The 19,552-nt window shown below is 45.5% G+C and overlaps 1 protein-coding gene across 1 annotated transcript in view; it reads left to right on the top strand.

Moving 5' to 3' along the window:
* The window catches only part of LOC115135075 (disintegrin and metalloproteinase domain-containing protein 12), a 162,834-nt gene that overhangs the window by 113,761 nt on the left and 29,521 nt on the right, over positions 1-19,552 (top strand). Inside the window, exons 6-12 of the mRNA XM_029669330.2 lie at positions 1,153-1,342; positions 2,630-2,695; positions 4,108-4,179; positions 4,470-4,639; positions 4,843-4,927; positions 7,582-7,730; positions 18,363-18,540. Coding sequence (XP_029525190.2) covers positions 1,153-1,342; positions 2,630-2,695; positions 4,108-4,179; positions 4,470-4,639; positions 4,843-4,927; positions 7,582-7,730; positions 18,363-18,540 — 910 coding nt within the window. The remainder of the gene's footprint in view (positions 1-1,152; positions 1,343-2,629; positions 2,696-4,107; positions 4,180-4,469; positions 4,640-4,842; positions 4,928-7,581; positions 7,731-18,362; positions 18,541-19,552) is intronic.

The following is a 19,552-nucleotide window of genomic DNA, read 5'->3' as shown; positions in this document are numbered from 1 at the left end:
GTTTTGGTTGGCCTAAGAACACATTTCGGGCAGTTGAATCTACTGTAGGTCAGTGTGTCCATTTACATTGACTGAGTTATTGCACTAAGAGCCATTAGTTCAGTCCCTCAAAAAGCTAAAATCTAAATAATCCAGCCACAAGAAAGGAAATAAAGATTTTTTCAGTTGAGTTGTTAGGCTGTGTATTAATCCAAAGGAAAGGTAGTACTGAGGGGAAAAAAATGTATCAGTAAGCCTTAGAAATAGCCTTTCAACTATAAACAGTTTCCAAGTTACAAACATTTCTGCCCACAAATGTAGTCGATAATCAAGATGGCTTCCCCTTTCCCTTCTCCTGACACACTCAAACCAGGGTTACGTTCAGTACGACAGAACGGTGTGCAATGTTAATCTCAACGGAAACGGTACTGAACGACCAGTTGAAAAAGCTGTGATTATTGTGGCCCTTAGGGCAGTTACCATAAATGTAGTTTGCTGCATGAGTTTTGAGATTTCAGATGGTCACACCCATATTGATTCGGCCACAACTCGCCACACCCACCAAACAGGAGCAAATCTACATCAAAGGCTGTTGAAGAACGGTGCACACCGTTTTGAGGAAATGTGTCATTCAATACAAACTGTCACACAACGTAGAAAATGTTGAAGCGAGCTGAACACACCCTAGGAAGTGACTATGTGTGTGGCTAGGGAGTGACTGGGGCAGAGCCCACAGCCTTTACACATCTCAAGGAACCAAGGAACATTGTGGGTTATACCATATTCAATCAAAACCGGTAAGATGTTTTTTTCTGTGTAAAACAATGTTAATGTAGTAATTGTGTAAAAGGTCCAGAAAATTGACCCACCCGCACTGCTCACAGCCAGAAAAGTAAACATGTGGAATTAAGAAATGATTTGGGTTTTAAAACACATCATCTGCAATGTATTTGCCCTCCTGAAACTAGGCCTGATATGTGATTCATGCCAGACTTTTGGGTTTTATTTGCTAACACCAGATTAAAGAACCACATCCTTATCATAGAGAAATACCTTAATCATTGACTTGTTTTCCACAGAATCAGGTCACATACTGCCCTGTCCACACTGCCAATGCATTATGCCAGATCTGTTGAACAGCATTACTGTACCTTGTCTTTCCTTCTCTTCCAGGGGTTTCATCTCACTTCAAAATAAGACCTTCATCCTTGAACCATCGTTGTACCAGGACAATGATAAACACATCATCTACCGAGGGGAAAACCTCAACCTGTCCCCCGGAACCTGTGGTCATGGCTTCAACATGTCCTCTGTTACCTCTGACAACCATCTGAGAATCCCTTTCAGAACATTCAGTACCAGGGTAAGGCTCGTCATCAACTTCAGCAGCATCTGAGTTTTTCATCCGACCCTTCAGATAACCTCCATCAAATACCACTTTAGTAATATTGTAGGATTCCATTAACAACACTGTTCGTGATGAAGCTCCCCGGAAGAATCATTAGACGTAGAAGTGTTGAAAAGGCAGAGCTTGATAATGGATTGATGTTTTAGTTGGTCTGGAGCGTGGGCTAAAGGACGTGTGGCGTTGTCATCCAGATAGCTTTCTGATACCAGCTGTACACAGGGTTCTGGGTTTGATAACAGAGTGAAGAGGAGGCCATCTTTCATGAACGGGGGAATCAACTTATCTGCCGACTTACAAGATTCGTAGGAACACTTCTTAATTTCTCTGATGTAATACATGCCACCATTTGAAACAGGCTGATATTATTTTTGTTTTGTAATGGGAAGCCTTAGGGAGAAGTTAAATGTTAATTTGTAAAATAATGCTTGCCTTTTATTTTTACCATACTTTTGTTGGTAAAACATAGCTTTTTGTGGCACTAGGATCGATTAAATACAATGACAGCAATTTTACGCTGTGGCTGTGACTGGACTGATCAGGAACCAGGGCTTAAACTGGATTGGTTTTGTACCTGGATTGCAGCTCAGACCAGCACATGAACCATGGTAGAGATCCAACCTTGGCCTTACTCTCTCCCTCTCACCCTGGCTCCAGAGTCCTATATCAGGGCCAGGGCAGGAGCGGGGGCTCTGCTCCCCACACCAGTCTCCATGTAGCAGGTAAACAGGTCCATCTGCCACTACCAACAGTACCTGCATCCACCCTTAATCCTGGTCCTCCCTTTTCCCTCAATAACCAATACACTCACTGACACAGTGAATCAGCAGCTTTCAATGCTAATGCTTTCAAATCTCTCTATGAAAAACACAGGAGTACTAAAATAGGTGAACAAGATATTTCATAGAAAAGCGTCTGCTGTCTGTGTGACTCAGCAGATGAATAATAGGCTTTTTTGTGAAGCTTTCACCACTGGTGTTGTAGGCGGTTAATGCGAAGTTGAAATCAAAAGGTGATGCCGTGACAGAAGCCTTTTGAAAGATTAATAAGCAATGTTTTTGAAGTAGCTTTAACATAAAGAACCCACTGTGGACTCACAGGAAGTTGTGCGTAAGTGTGCGTTGTTTACAATGCTCAAAAAAGACCATGGAGGATCTTGAGAAGGGTGGTTAAATTTAGAATCCCATGTCCCCCCTCTCTCTCCCTCTCTCCCTCTCTCCCTCTCTCCCGCTTTCTGCATCACAGAACAAGAGGCACGCTCAGAAAACGACCAAATATGTAGAGCTGGTCATCGTTGCAGACAACAGAGAGGTAATGTATCTATAATGTATTTATAATGCATGTATAAAAGTCTTGTCATCAGCCCTCATCATTACCATGCCTATGTGGTTTGCCCATTCACAATGGCTAGAGATGGGCATGAGGATGTAAGTCACACAGACTTTGCTGCAGAAAATAGGCAAGACTAAGAACGCAAGAACAAATCCACCTTGGTAACGGCAGAATTAGGTCAGTGTGCTGCTGCAATCAGTGTGGTCGTCGGTGGCAGCCGTATTCCACAGGAAGTGCTGAATGATTCCCCAGTGGACTAGACAGGAAACAGGAAACGGTGTGGATGCAGAAGAAGGAGAGAAAGGCTCGCACTGGGATTTCCCTTGGCTGCCCCTAGCTGATGCTGTTGACCTGAAGAGAGGAGGAGAGAACCCATTTGCTTCTTCAGCTCTATAAGGGGCAGGTTGGATGGTTCGGTTAAGTAGGCTCACACTTAGGACAGTCAAGCAGGTGGATGCACAGTGGGATGAAAAAGGAGAGTCTGTCTCAACATTGATTGCATCCGACGCCTCTTACATGCTATTTCTGCCAGTGCACATGCTCCCCGTTGACTTGCCAATTGTTTCTTTCCCACTGTGAGATCAGCCCAGATCCAGATTGATCGCAGCTTGACAACCTGTCTGACGTGTTATGCCTTCTCTCTCAGACAGGTTGAAGATACAGGGTATCTGGAACTTATGGGCCCTTACTGCATAGGAGTACCATTATACTGTACTAGCTTGCGTAAAGGAGAAAATATACATGATGAGGAAAACTGAGAACAAATATTTTCCATATCTGAGTATTTGGCAGAGTTTAGCAACAGCATGTTACCTCGACAAGCAGAAGATCTGCTTGCCATGTACAATTGAATGGTAATACACTTGAATGGCAATACTATTGCACAGTTGACATTACAATGGCCAACACTTAACTCTAAGGTATAATTAGCACACACATTAGCGTTTACGATAAACTTTCAAAACACTCCTTAAATGGGAGATTCCCCTTAAACGATGTCCTTTGAGGATCCCAGTTCACAAAGAAGGGGGTGAGTAGAACAGGTTGGCAGTAAATTATATGATAACCAGACTCTGGAGCGTTTGTGTTCTTATGAAGCTAACATAAAGAATACTATAATAATGATTATATGATATAAAAACACCAAGGATCATAGCAATAGTCATGTTGGAAAAGTTGGTGTACCAAAACAATCAGTCCGTTTGTGTGGAAAGAAATGGAGGTAAATGTCCCAAAGTGGCGATGTCTCACGGTCACACTTGTTCAAATGATATTGAACCCAGTTTTCAGTACTGTATATTATGGGCATTATCTTATGCACTCATCCGCTATTCTTGTCCTTCTTTGCTTCCTAACGTCTAATAATGTTAACCTGGTGGTTGTGTGTTCAGTTTCAGAAACAGGGGAAGGACGTTGAGAGGGTGAAGCAGAGACTGGCAGAGATAGCCAATTACGTGGACAAGGTAAAACCTCCACCTCCCAATGCACAGCAGAGATCCATCTTATGTTTAAAATAGAAATACCTCTGGCAGTAAAGATTAATGCCGCATCAGGCTAATATATTACTGTCAGTCTCTCACAACTGATTTTAGTCTATCTAAAATTGTATTTTACAGCTATCGATAGATCGCTAGTATAAGGGTCCCAAGCAAGTCATCCATACTACATGTTTATGTAAATCTGTCCAAAAATACATTGTCGGACAGATTTACATATGCATCCTTCTACTCACTGGCCCTCTCCTCCTCCTCAGTTCTATAGGGTCCTGAACATCCGTGTGGCCCTAGTGGGCCTGGAGGTGTGGAGCGACGCTGACAAGTGTCCTGTCACTCAGGACCCCTTCAACACCCTGCATGAGTTCCTAGACTGGAGGAAAGTCAAACTACTGCCTACAAAGTCACACGACAACGCTCAGCTCATCAGGTGGAGGTCCTACAGTACACATGATATAATCACACACATGAAGCACACACTCAGACAAAGAGACACACGCAAGTTCTACTTCCCATACAGTTCAATTCCCTTGTTTGTGATTTGGGATACGAATAGGCTATGATTGGATTATTCGTATGTATTTAATCCCTGAAGTCACCATCTATACCTCTCCTCGATCCCCTTCCCCCCAGTGGGGTGTACTTCCAGGGTACCACCATTGGCATGGCCCCCATCATGAGCATGTGTACAGTGGAGCAGTCTGGAGGCATCGTCATGGTGAGTATAAGGTGAACCTTGGTGTTCCTCCTCTATTCCGTCTGATGCTATCAACCGCATTGATATTGTTCAGAGCTCAGCTTATCGCTATCCAGAGGCACCGTGTAAAGAAAATGTGTTCACCGTTCATTGTTTAGTGGAGGGTCGGAGGAAATGATGTAAACACCAGGATATTCACACCCAAGTACACACAGATGCAGACGTGCACACACACACACACACACACACACACACACACACACACACACACACACACACACACACACACACACACACACACACACACACACACACCATCCAAGGTCATTTGAAATAATTGAACCAACCAGTCCAGTTATAAATGTAGGCCGATGTGGGTTTGAGGTAAGTCACAGAGCTTAAACAAGACGCATTCAAATGTTTATGAGGGGTGATACATTATTTGTGCCAGGACATACTATAGGTCAAAATAGAATGCCCTTTACTCACTACCAGGCACAACCCACACAGTTAAGTTCAATGAGCAAAGTGAGCTGTGTTTCCATCCCCGCTGTATCACCTGATACCATTTTCCACGCAACTTTTGTCTCGCGAGCGCTACTTTCAGAACTACTGGCCAAAAAGTATACAAAAGTACCAGAAAATCTCTTTAATAGATATGTTTTTCTTCTGGCCAGGGTTGGCTGGATATTTCCAGATGTTTGTTCTTCCGATTACTCACACATGGCGAAGGCTTGGAGCAGGATTACAGAACCATGTATGGAGTTATAGGGCCAAACCTCTTCATATTCCACCATATGTTATAATTAACTCCAACCCTCTTTATTTACTCCACATGTAGGTTGAATTTCACAGTTTGTACTTCACTGGGTTTTTAAACAAATGTTTGGTCGTTAAATGTAAACAAAATACAGTCATCTTGTTTTGGGAGATAAAATATCCCCCTGCATGTCTGGAAACGACATCAGAAAGACCGTAAAACCCTTTCATGACCAAACTAACCCTATCGTGTTGTCCCCATCGCAGCTAGCCTAGAAGGGCTGACTCTGACTTTGACTACGTCAATTCACTCTCATTGATTCTACAATTACCGTGCTTGTTACGGGGGCACTCAACTGTGATGCGTGCAGTATGTTCCGCACCATTCAGTGACATCCATGAGACCTCTCATAAACATGACAGGGCTGTGAGAGACATAGCGTTCTCCCTGTAAAACCCCAGGAAACTGGTCCCGCCATGCGGCTCCGTAATCAGGGCCCTCCTTTTTAAAGGGAAAAGGAATGCGTTTCTCATGGACAATAATCAAGGCCTCTGTACACAACACCTGAAATCAGACTAGTTGTGGGGCTGTCTTGAGACATAGGGACCTATGGCTGATTCATATGCCTACTTTTTGTGCCTTGTTACGTCACGTTGGATGACAGCGTCCACATACATGTAGGGGAAACATTATATGACTGAGACAAGTCTTTCTGTCTCCAGTTTCCCCTATTAAATTCAGAGCTTGGTGTGTGTGTGTTTCAGTGTGTCTATACATAATTTATGGCTTAGTGGCTGTGGTTCACCTGGTGTGGCTTAATAAAGATGCACACGCACATAGTGGGTAAAGTTCCATGGGGAGGGACCTTCATAATTTATACCGCCATTGTGTGTGCTGCTGTACACTCTCTGCACTTAACTGTGCAGCAAGCTTCAGCAGCTGGTCTTACCTTCACTTCTAGTGTTCCCTCACTTTCTTCTCTTTGTGTCTCAGTGTCTTTGCCACTCTTTTTTTCAGTCTCATTCCATTCTCACTCTGCACTCATCTCTGCATTTCTCTGTCTGATACCATTGTCCAATTTTTCCTGGGTTTCCTCACTCTGCCCTTCTCCCTATCTCTCTACACCCCCTCCCCTCACTCTGCCCTTCTCCCTATTTCTCTACACCCCCTCCCCTCACTCTGCCCTTCTCCCTATTTCTCTACACCCCTCCCCTCACTCTGCCCTTCTCCCTATCTCTCTACACCCCCTCCCTCTGCCCTTCTCCCTATCTCTCTACACCCCTCCCTCTGCCCTTCTCCCTATCTCTCTACACCCCCTCCCCTCCCTCTGTCCTTCTCCCTATCTCACTACACCCCCTCCCCTTCCTCTGCCCTGTCTCCTTCTGAAGGACAGTGGTCTAGCTTATCGGTGCACTAAAATGTCATAATGCAGCAGGTTTATATTGCTCCCCAGCATCTGTCCCCACCGGCAGTAGTGTGTGATTGGGGTTGGTTGGGGCTGGTGAGGGAACAGCAGACAGCCTCCGATGAGCTCCCATCCTCCATGTGCAGAATGTCTAATGACATGTGGATCAGTGGCACCTAATGGAACCACTGTGAGCCTTTAGAGTCAAGTGAACTAAGATAGATATGTAGATGTGTAGTGAACTGTATTACTGTACCATGTAGCTGTTTACTCTATGTAACAACCATTACCTTCCAAACAGTCGATGAATATCTGCCGAGCTCAATGAACTAAATATTGTGCTTCTACTTAGCTATTCCTGCTAGACATGACACAAAGCAGTCATTATACAATAGTTACTAATGGTTTTCAGAAAGATTCACAGAACAAAGTACAGAAATGTGTTTTCTCAGTTGTGTTTTTTCTCCATTTCGTTTTTTCGACAGAATATGAATGTGTTTTTTTCTGTAGGATCATTCGGATAATCCCCTGGGTGCGGCTGTGACTTTAGCACATGAGCTGGGGCACAACTTTGGCATGAACCACGACACTCCAGAGCGGGGGTGTGGCTGCAGGATGACAGTGGACCGCGGGGGCTGTATCATGACCCCCTCCACTGGGTGAGTGATGCCAATGGTCCAGTCCATTCATATTCATAAAAACTGTGTATAAAAATGTGCTATAAAAACTGGATGGTAGGTCAGCTATACCAATTCCAGTCAATTTCAGAAAATGGAGGTTTCAGTTTGTCTGTACTGGCTCGAATTGAAATGGTTACATCAACCTTGTAATTTTCATTTTCCGTCTAAACTCTGATAGTCCCTTTTGTCTCATCAATGTGTAGCAGTTTAACTTAGCCTTTAACTCCCAAATCAGCCGTATACTTTACCAGCATGCAAATGAAGTCCCATTCATTCCCCAACTTTTCAGAATAAATGAGCTACTTTTTTGAACCTTGTGTTAACAGACCATATAGACAAGATGAATCACCTGCCGGCTTATACAGGGTTATCTCATGTAAACACTAGCTCCCTGTGTGTGTCATTGTTAATGTGTGGATGGCCATGCATCTTGCTGAGGGCTGGGACCAACCTCCCAGCCTGAAGACAGAGAGGCTGCTCACAGATTCTCTCCCCGTTCCCAGCCTGGGATCTCGTGATAATGCAGCTGCCGCGAGTGATGGACCATGTGACTGTTCCTTAGTAAACAGTAGTCAGATAAGGTGTACCCTGCGCGTATTAGGAGATTTCACCCTTGATCTGATGGCAATTTGTTTTATCTGATGAGTGGACTTGCAGACGGATGGATGTGTTTGGGATGTATTTTACAGCCTTGTGAGAGAGGGAAAGAGGAGGGAAAAGGGGAAACTAGATGTCAGGTAGATAGACAGACGGGTGCCCAAGCAGTGGAGTCTGTTATTGCCATCAGAATTGGAAATGTAGAAATTCAGCTGCTTCCTGAGCAGTACATCCGAGGGGGGCTTAGGTAAAGGACGCGTCGCTGCCTCCTGTTCGGAACTGTGCCGCTGAGGATCATGGGTAGGATCTGAGGGTTGTGGGCGGCAGTCGGACGCAGCTGATTCACAGCCTGTCGACGACGGCCCCTCTTGTCTCTGGGCTTGCTGTGTATTCACTGGACCAGGCTCTCACCGTTGTCATTGGAGCCAGGCCATGAAAAACATAGTAACACAATTCTCAATGATGTGCTCATAAAACAACATAGCGACCCACTGGGAGGAAACCGCACAGGGCTTGCGAGGGCATCCTTCGAAAATGCCAGCAGGTCTTTGAATAAGCGAAAGACATTATCCGCCCTTCGAGTGTCAGCCAGAGAAAATAATACGACCTTTTACCTAAAAAATAGGCCAGCCGAAAACTGTGTGCACCAGTTGGCATTGAGCTCATTCAGTTATCCTCATGCAACATGAATTGAAAAAAATTGGGTAACACTTTATTTGGATAATCCATCTGTAGATGCTCTACAGACTATCAGTAACATTTCAACTAACCCTAACCTTAACCCTTATTCTAACCCTAAACGTACCTATTCCCTAGCCCTAACCTTAACCCTTATCCTAACCCTAAACGTACCTCTTCCCTAGCCCTAACCTTAACCCTTATCCTAACCCTAAACGTACCTCTTCCCTAGCCCTAACCCAAACCCTTATCCTAACCCTAAACGTACCTCTTCCCTAGCCCTAACCCAAACCCTTATCCTACCCCTAAATGTACCTCTTCCCTAGCCCTAACCTTAACCCTTATCCTAACTCTAAACGTACCTCTTCCCTAGCCCTAACCTTAACCCTTATCCTAACCCTAAACGTACCTCTTCCCTAGCCCTAACCTTAACCCTTATCCTAACTCTAAACGTACCTCTTCCCTAGCCCTAACCCAAACCCTTATTCTAACCCTAATTGTAACCTTAGCAAGCAGAACAAAGTGTGACCGAAAATGATCCATTAAGGCATGAAATGAATGCATAAGCATCCTTCACCACTATTAGAGTATGCAGAACCTTAATAAGTACATGCAAAATAATCTAGTTTCTTTGAAGTTAGTTTTGGGAGACGGCTATTTCATATGTTAACACAACATGTGCTTTGATTGATACACTTTGTGCAAGACAGTTCAGATAAAGCAATACTGTACTACCCTGTCTTTTTCTGAGGGAAGGCATTGTTTCTCTCTGTATGTTCTACTCGAGAACCTCAGGGCCAAACCCCAGTCAGAATAGAACTCAGACAATGCCCTATTTCAACAGTATCAGGGACCAATGGGAACAATCCTTCATCGTCCTCAGTTCACTTCAGCTGAAAGGCCACTGAGCACACACGAGACAAGAAATAAGGCATAGCAACTGACATTCTGTCTTAGTGTGTATACTGAATATACACACTGTGTGTCTGCATGTCTGTGTGTGCGTGTCTGTGCGTGTGTGCATGTGTGTGTACACATCATACACCAATAAACACACAGTACATCAGCTGGATATGCAATGCCTTATTTCAGCCAGTCAAACACATCCTCCTCCGGGCTGAATTTACAGTGGCTTGTTGACAAAACCAGTCATTTCAGCAATCCAATCCGAAACTAATTTCCTCCTCACCGTTTTATGCCTTCTTTACCCACAGTGCACTCTGTCTCTATCTATCCCTCAGTCCTGATGCATTCTCAGAATGTGAGGAGCAGGCAGACAGTGAACCCTGTGTAGCTGCCTGGGTGTTGTGTCGGGGACATTCTTTAGTCAGACTCGCTAATGGAGCGAAGGACAGGCTGCATCTAAATGACGTGATTATCACTGACGCTGCCAGCTGTAATGAGGAACAGGGCTCAGAGTGAGATCCACAGAGGAGGTTTTTACCAGGCTAGACAAACACTGAGGGAACTGTGCCTTTTTTATTTACAGTGTTTTATTTGTTATAGAAGAACAGTGCGAGAGATAGGAGGGAGAGAGAGAGAGAGACAGAGATGGGGTGGGCTTGCTTAGTGGGGATATAAAGTTAGGGGTGTTGTTTGAATAAAGCACCTACAGTAGATCCCAAAGAGAGATGTGGTGGGCTTGCTTAGTGGGGATATAAAGTTAGGGGTGTTGTTTGAATACAGCACCTACAGTAGATCCCAAAGAGAGATGTGTTGGGCTTGCTTAGTGGGGATATAAAGTTAGGGGTGTTGTTTGAATATAGCACCTACAGTAGATCCCAAAGAGAGATGTGTTGGGCTTGCTTAGTGGGGATATAAAGTTAGGGGTGTTGTTTGAATACAGCACCTACAGTAGATCCCAAAGAGAGATGTGGTGGGCTTGCTTCGTGTTGATATAAAGTTAGGGGTGTTGTTTGAATACAGCACCTACAGTAGATCCCAAAGAGAGATGTGGTGGGCTTGCTTAGTGGGGATATAAGGTTAGGGGTGTTGTTTGAATACAGCACCTACAGTAGATCCCAAAGAGATATGTGTTGGGCTTGCTTAGTGGGGATATAAAGTTAGGGGTGTTGTTTGAATACAGCACCTACAGTAGATCCCAAAGAGAGATGTGGTGGGCTTGCTTAGTGGGGATATAAAGTTAGGGGTGTTGTTTGAATACAGCACCTACAGTAGATCCCAAAGAGAGATGTGGTGGGTTTGCTTAGTGGGGATATAAAGTTAGGGGTGTTGTTTGAATACAGCACCTACAGTAGATCCCAAAGAGAGGTGTGTTGACTTGCCTCCAGATTTGAAGTACGACAATACTTAGAGCAAGAGCTGAGAAAGCCACAGGGATGGTGTTTGATGTGGGGGCTTAAAAGTGGATAAGAGCGTCGGACCAGTAACCGAAAGGTCGCTGGTTCAAATCCCTGAGCCGACTAGCTGAAAGGCACTTAACCCTAATTGCTCCTGTACGTCGTTCTGGATAAGAGCGTCTGCTAAATGATTCAAATGTCAAATGTAAATGTGGGTACTTGTCATGCTAGTGGATTGTGTCATTTGTGGCAGCTAGTGGTAGTCCCAGTTAGGTGGCTGTACCATGTGTAATTTAGAAGAGCCCAGACCCACAGCAGGGTGTAAAACTGGGCTGCACACTCATGGTGAACCTCTGGAGAGGGGGAAAATTACTACCAGTGTCAAGGTAGGACGTAAATTGAGGGAACATGACTAATTATGGGGTTGGTTGACTGAGTTGAGCGCCAACATGCGTCCGTGCATCTGTGTCTGTGAGTAACAGTATACTTTTATGTTGTGGAGAATCTAGAGAAAGTTGGTGGTTGATGAGCAGATGTTTTGGGTAATGCCCTGGGCTGGATTCGAGGGGTACACAGTTCCCTTAACTGTCTGAGTGGACCAGTGCCAACACTACAGCATAGTTCCACATCTGCTTAAAGGTTAGACTGGTCTCACCAACATAGTTAGTTTTGGAGCAAGGTTTCGAGGCGCAGATGGCTGTTCTAGTCTCCTGTGTAAAGAGACCCAAAGACAGCATGGTGTTTCACTCCCACAGAGGAAAACATCCCGTTCTAGTACCTCCTTTGTCAACAGACATCCATGCCAGCCCCCTATCCGCCGTGGCATTTACTCAGCCACTGAACCCAGTGGCTCCTTGTTTGACTTGATCAGACTAACAACAGTCTTCTGGGCCCACTGATGTAGGCTAGATTCAGAGAAGCGCTACCGTTAGTCACCAGCGGTAACAGCCCCAACTCTGCCTCAGTACAATGTTGCCATATCAGTGTGACTGTGATACCTCTGCATTTGTGACATGAGCACAGATGCAGATGGTCCCAAAATCCTCTATGTCAGAAGTCAACGGAGACTTACTAGGCCTTGTTATTGTTGCTGCAGAGGAGGAGACATGTTACATTGGCAACCTGAAAATGACTGCAGATTGTTCTTCTCCCCTTTGCTTTCAAGGCATTCCAAGAAAAAAATGGTAATTAATTCTGTGTAATTTCCTATAGATCCTATAGTCCTGCTGACGAAAGAGCACATCAGATGATATCCATTTGCTCTTTCCATCTGTGTGTCTGCCTGGCATTGAACTCCTGTTAGTAATAACAAAGGCTGTCAGCGTTTGAGCCCCGGGGAGTACAAAAGATGCTGTCTGTCATCATTGCCACTGCTCTAAGTAAGATATGAACGGCCATTCATCATATGAGCTATCAAGGCGTGATCAGAATATGAATTAGCTTCTGTGTCAGCTTTTATGAACAACCTTATTTACTTGTGAAATAACAACTCCTATTGCCTCTCATACTGGCTGTCAATCAAGCCCTGCAAGATGACTATGTTTGAAATGGATATACTCTACGACCAATATGTGGCATCTGCCCCAACGCCTCCTAGTCCTAATTAGATCTACATTGCTTGACTGCTCATGGAGAAAACGTGGGCGTTTTAAGCTAATGTATAGTTCCTCGTAATATAATTTTCTGGACTGTGTAGCTGGCACGTGGCATCAGCTGTAACAACAGTCACTAGGGTGTAGGGGGATCCACATTCCATAGCTGTATTAAAGGACTAGAGGGGACTAGTGAGCAGGGCCCACACCTCTCCCTAAGCCTGCTGGACCTTCTCTGGGTGCTCAGCTGGGTAGGAGATGATGGACGGTCTTAGGCTGGTCGCAGCAGATTGCTTTGTCTGCTTGTGGAGTTAAGTATTGTGTTTTTCCCCACACAGATCAGGGGTCTCCACCACTCTGGTGTGTTATCAGCAGCAAGCATGCTATTTACGAGGGCCTGCTCAGTGGCTTGGTGTAGCCTGCTCCATCTCACTTTGGTTCTTCCCTAAAGAGCAGCCAAGCTCTGTGTAGTTTGTAGACCCTGTTCTTTTGAGGTAAACATACTTAGAACCAAGTGGATGAATGAAGCAGACAGGTTGGCGTGGTGCTGGTCATCACTGGGAGGCAAAGATACACTTGATACTCACAGAGGTGTTTCAGAGGTGATGGGTGGACTGTGTAGGACAGCACGATGTGTACTCCCAGGGAGTTGTAGTGAGTGAGAGTTCAGTGGGTTTTTCCTCAGTAGTAAGGAGGGGGCACAGTGTGTTTCCTGGCTAGCTCCCCTTATCTCTTGGCCCCTAGCGGGCCCACTAAAGAGTGAACTGATGACAGTGCAACGTCCATAGAATTACAGCTGCCAAATCCCCCCTAGGCTGAGGAGAAGCATCACAGATGCCCTCACAAACCTGATGCCAAGTTTTAGCTACAACCCGACTCTGTGTCATGTTAAAGGAAGTGATTCTGTCTAACGTCAAGGTTTAGCCTCAAACCTTCTTTGGTCCACACAATGTCAAGTTTACCAACCTGGTCCACCCAGTGCCAAGACTCTCAGTCCTTTTAGTCCTCTGACTCCTTGAAGCGGTCATGTCTGATGTCAGCTGTTCCACAATCCCATGCCAGCGGTCACCCTCCTGACCATCTTGCTCGGCCCAAACCAACGTCCTAGTTTAGTACCAGTCCTTCTAAACCTCTGTTGGTCTTAAAAAGGCTTTTGAAACTGCCGCCTGTCCAAAGCCAACCCATCTTCACCACTCACAACACCGCTCACTCTCAGATACCAGACTTACTCAAAGCATTTTCTTTTGTGCCAGTCGCCTGTGCCAATACCACTCCTTCATACTGTATCATTAGCCAGCTTTACATACTGAAGGTGAACCAGCCTAGAGTGAAACAGTAAAGTGGCTATATAGGCCTGTGTGTCTCTGGCTCAGCCCACCTGCTGCCATTTCTAGTACTGTTATTACAGATTTGTCACGTCCAGTGTTCTGTTCTTTGGCTTTAGTCTCCTACTGTCAGAGTTGTCAGGGTGATGGGAGGGAGGTTAGAGGAGGACAGGGGTTGATAATGAGGTGAAGCAGCAGTGTGTATCCGTCTGTCCTGTGGTTGGTTGGTTGTTCGGTACGTACAGTACAGCCTGAGGAAAACACTCTGACAGCACAGAAACCCCAGGGAGGACAGCTGTTACAGACATATTTTTTGTCCACATTTAGGATGTTTTTATTTCTTACTTTCCTACTTATGTATACATACAGTTTACACTATATAAAAAAATATGTATATGTGGATACCCCTTCAAATGAGTGGATTCTGCAATTTCAGGCACACATGTTGCTGACAGGTATATAAAATCGAACACACATCCATACAATCTTCATAGACAAACATTGTTAGTAGAATGGCCTCACTGAAGAGCTCAGTGACTTTCAACGTGGCACCGCCATAGGATTCCACCTTTCCAACAAGTCAGTTCGTCAAATTTCTGCTGTTATTGTGAAGTGTAAACGTCCAGGAGCAACAACTGCTCAGCCGCGAAGTGGTAGGCCACGCAAGCTCACAGAACGGAACCGCTGAGTGCTGAAACGCGTAGAGCATAAAAATCGCCTGTCCTCGGGTTGCAACACTCACTACCGAGTTCCAAACTGCCTCTGGAAGCAGTGTCAGCACAAGATAGATCTGTTGGTCGGGAGCTTCATGAAATCGATTTCCTTGGCCGAGCAGCTGCACACAAGCTTAAGATCACCATGCCAAGCATTGGGTGGAGTGGTGTAAAGCTCGCTGCCATTGGACTCTGGTGCGGTGGAAATGCATTCTCTGGAGTGATAAATCACACGTTACTATCTGGCAGTCCGACGGACGACTCTGGGTTTGGCGGATGCCAGGAGAACGCTACCTGCCCCAATGCATAGTGCCAACTGTCAAGTTTGGTGGAGGAGGAAAAATGGTCTGGGGCTGTTTTTCATGGTTCGGGCTAGGCCCCTTAGTTCCAGTGAAGGGAAATCTAAACTCTACAGCTTACAATGACATTTTGAATTTATTTGTATTATAGTTTTTTAAACTTTCTTACTTATGTAGACATACATAGACTGGTAAAAAGTCATATAGAGATATAATGTACTGCATGTGGATAAAGAATCATAAAACACGGGACGAGATGTTAAAAACTGTCCATTGTGCCAATAGATGGAATGCACTCACATGAGATTTGCCGTGATGTTGACAGAGTGGCATGGGAGGTTTATTTCTTAGACTGGGGTAAGATGTAAATTTTGGGACACATCCTCAGTAGTGTGCCTTCGAATCAGTGGGTGTTTCGGCCTTTAATCACTAAACACCCTCATCAAAGGTGGCCAGCTAAAGGGTAATCAAGCCTTAGCTTGTGTCCCATGCCCAATTAAGATGTCCCACGGGACTATGCAAGGCAGGGGCGTCCTCTTCCCTGAGCCAGCCATACAGCTGACCGCATACCTCATATGCCCTCCTCAAGTTGGAGGGATCTGAATTGGGTTCTCAGGTGGGGGTGGGGGGTCATGAAGTTATAGCCCAGCAAGGGTCCTTCCGTTTGATCCAGATCCACTGGCTGCCTCTTTCAGCTGCTTGAGAAACTGCTCTGACGGTCTGCCGCAGAGCCTGTCCATGGATTCCAAGTTCTTTCAGCAACCTGATGATGGAAGAAGCCACGAATCCTCTGCATCCCACTTCAACTGGCCAGACCTTTGCATTCCAGCCACGCTGAGTTGCGTCTGCTGCCAACTCTGTGTAACGAAGTTTCTTACGCTCGTAGGCCTCTTCAACCGAGTTTTCCCACGGGACTGTGAGCTCTATGATGTACACAGCCTTTCGTGAAGGGGACCAGAGTACCATGTCTGGCCTAAGGTTGGTAGAAGCAATCTCTGGTGGAAAAATGAGTTGCTGGCCAATATCGACAAGCATCTTCCAGTCCCGGGCCATGGCTAGGTGTCCAGTTTCTGGCTTTGTAGGAGGATACTTGGGCCTTTTCTGTCCCTCCCGGATGAATGTTGTTGTTTTGACGGGATTGCTTGTTTTTGGAGGTAATGAATTGGTTGCACTCCTCTTGGTCTCAAGTGCTGCAGCCAGGCTCTTGAGGACCTGATTGTGCCTCCAGGTGTAGCGGCCTTGTGAGAGGCTGGTCTTGCAACCTGTCATTATATGCCTGAGAGTCGCTGGAGCTGGGCAGAGGGGGCAGGTCGAGTCCTCGCCATACCATTGATGTAGATTTTTTGGTGATGGAAGCACATCATAAACAGCTCTTATGATGAAGCTGATGTTGCTTGCCTCCATTTGCCAAAGCTCACTCCAGTTGATCTTTCTCCTCTCCAGGCCTTCCCACCGCGTCCATTGCCCTTGTTTAGCAAGAGAGACAGCCTTTGCACTTCTTGCAGTCTCCTCCTGTCTGCGCACCTCCTCGACCACCAGCTTCCTGCGTTCAGATGTTGTTGCCTTATGGAACGTTGGTTTGCTTGCTGCCAGGCCAAAGCCTCCTCTTCCATGCTGGATATCCCCACAATGTCTTGGTGTCTCAGGGCTGATGTTGCTTGCTGCACAGCCTTGGATGATGTCCATTTCCGTCCAGTTTGTAGGAGAGGTGCAGCCTTGCTAATGGTCTGGTCTTTGGAGTCCTTCAATGTCATCTGAAGTCTTACTTTAGAGCACTTGTACTCCTCCGTTAGACTTGTAAGAGGTAGTTCAAGGACCCCTTTGCCATACAGGCCGATGTTACTCAGGCATCGTGGGACACCCAGCCATTTCTTCACGTATGAGGTAATGGTTCGCTCCATCTTCTCCACTGTTGTTATTGGGACCTCATAGACGGTGAGTGGCCACATTACCCGGGGAGAAGTCCAAACTGTAGGCACCAAAGCTTGAGCCTCCCAGGCAGTAGGGTCTTGTTGATGTTCTCAAGACCGTCGGCGATGTCCTGCCTTACTTGCTGCACTTGATCTTTATCCCGGAGGCTTTCGTTGTACCATCTACCCAGGCTCTTGATGGGTTGCTCAGACACCGTTGGTATCGGGTCATCTCCAATGCAGAACCTCACATCTTTAAGCTGTCCCTTGACTATGGAGATGCTTCGAGATTTGCTTGGCTTGATTTTCATCCGGGCCCACTTGATGTTATCCTGCAGTTTTGCAAGTAGCCGCCTGGTGCATGCTGCAGTGGTGGTCAGTATAGTCATGTCATCCATGTATGCTCGGATAGGTGGGAGACGGAGCCCTTCCTTAGTTCTCTCACCGCCGACCACCCATCTCGATGCCCTGATGATGACTTCCATGGCCATAGTGAATGCCAGAGGAGGTCTAATCATCATGTTTAAAATATTCTTCACCGCAATGTATAAGCAAATATTATGTTGTTGTTGAAGACACACAGACAAATTCTAAGAGGCATGTGTAATTTTCCCATAGCCCATCTCTTCAAAAGCCTGTTGCTTCAAACGGCCCAGATTACCCAACCTCCTCTGTGATCGAAGACTAAGGTCTGCCTGAGCAGCGGATAAATATTTATGAAAATAAGTAGCTTGCAAACCATGCTGCATCTTTGTTGTAGTGATCATTTGTTTGTTTGTGTGTCTTTGTGCTTATGAAACTGTGTCAAATCGGAACTCATCTGATGTCAGTAGACCGTTAAATATGTGCCGAGGCCTTATGAATGAACAAGCCAGCAGAGCCTTTATAGTTTCAGTCTGAGCTCTGTCTGGGTTCGCTACTTTCTGGCATGTGTACATTTACTTGTCCTAAGTTAACCTTTAAAGGCTTAAAAATATGAGCATACTTTAACCAGGAATGACAAGCATACAGGAATGAATCAGGTCACGTAATAGCCTGTTGGACTATTCTATGGAAACTCTGACCTTGAACACCAGGAGCTTGCCAGATTGCGTGTGCCCATATCACAGGTTTGTGCCCACAGCAAGTTTAATGTAACAGTGTATCTGCATAGCAACACTTTGCACTCAACAGGTTTCCTCTGTCTTTATCCCTCAGGTACCCATTTCCTACGGTATTCAGCACCTGCAGTAAGAAGGACCTGGCAGCCAGTCTGGAGAAGGGAGTGGGGATGTGTCTGTACAACATGCCTGAGGTCAAGGTGCTGTACGGGGGACAGAAGTGTGGCAATGGATACGTGGAGGAGGGAGAGGAGTGTGACTGTGGAGAACTGGAGGTACAGTAAGATTCAACGGCACAGAACGCAGAGAAGCAATTATTTCTGTTATATTATATTGTAGCTATAGCTACCGATACCTTACATGCTGACACAATGGACCAGCAGTCACTATCCACACTAAAGAACACAGAGTACTACAACAAACCATTAACACCCGCAAAGAATTGCAACAAATGGCACACAGTAAATACAAGCAATCACCCAGAACACAGCACAAGAAAATTAAAATGTTATATACGTGTAGTTGCATGCCCTACTGTCAATGTTATTTTGCCACAAAGGCAATGACATAGATGTGTAAAACGACTCCATGCATACAGTCACACAACAAACCACCGGAGAACCTAAGCCATTTGCAACTATTTACCCAGACCCTTCTCCCTGTCAGCCTCCCATATGTGCCGAGCACTGGTCTGATACTGTGCCATGATGATGTCACGTCCTGTTCATTTGCTCATTAATCAAGTGAGCCGTCCAAATTTGTGACAATCCTAACAAACAAGAGAGTAATCAGGGCGACGTGGAGCTTTCTTTGTCTCTGCCATCAAAACAACAGAGCACTACACTGACATGGTTGCCATGGGAACTGAAATAAGTCCAAACCAGTCCAGACCCACATCTGGGGAACAGGTACTGGAGCAGCATACAGCATCACTCTAACTCACAACCATTGCAGCAGCTGCTCTCACATCCCACAGAACATGAGAAATCCCTCTGGCAATGTGCTTAGGTGTAACTCTTCAAACAGAGCAACAAGAAAGCAGGTAATTAACTGGATGTGAGAGTGTTGTTGTCGTCTTCAGGATGGTTAAGGACGCCATTAGGGAGGCGTTTGATGAAGATGCATTTGATATGCAGACAATTGAACTGTTTTAGCATTCCCATTCCATCATACATTCACATAATCCTCTCTCTCTCTCTCTGTAGATACATATCCACTCCTCTCAGACGTCTAATTTACTGTGGCATCCAGTGGCTATGCTAATAAACATATCTCTGTTCTTGAGTC

The sequence above is a fragment of the Oncorhynchus nerka genome, linkage group LG10 (genome assembly GCF_034236695.1).
Source record: "Oncorhynchus nerka isolate Pitt River linkage group LG10, Oner_Uvic_2.0, whole genome shotgun sequence".
Lineage (NCBI taxonomy): Eukaryota > Metazoa > Chordata > Actinopteri > Salmoniformes > Salmonidae > Oncorhynchus > Oncorhynchus nerka.
This window is presented reverse-complemented; position numbering and strand designations above follow the sequence as displayed.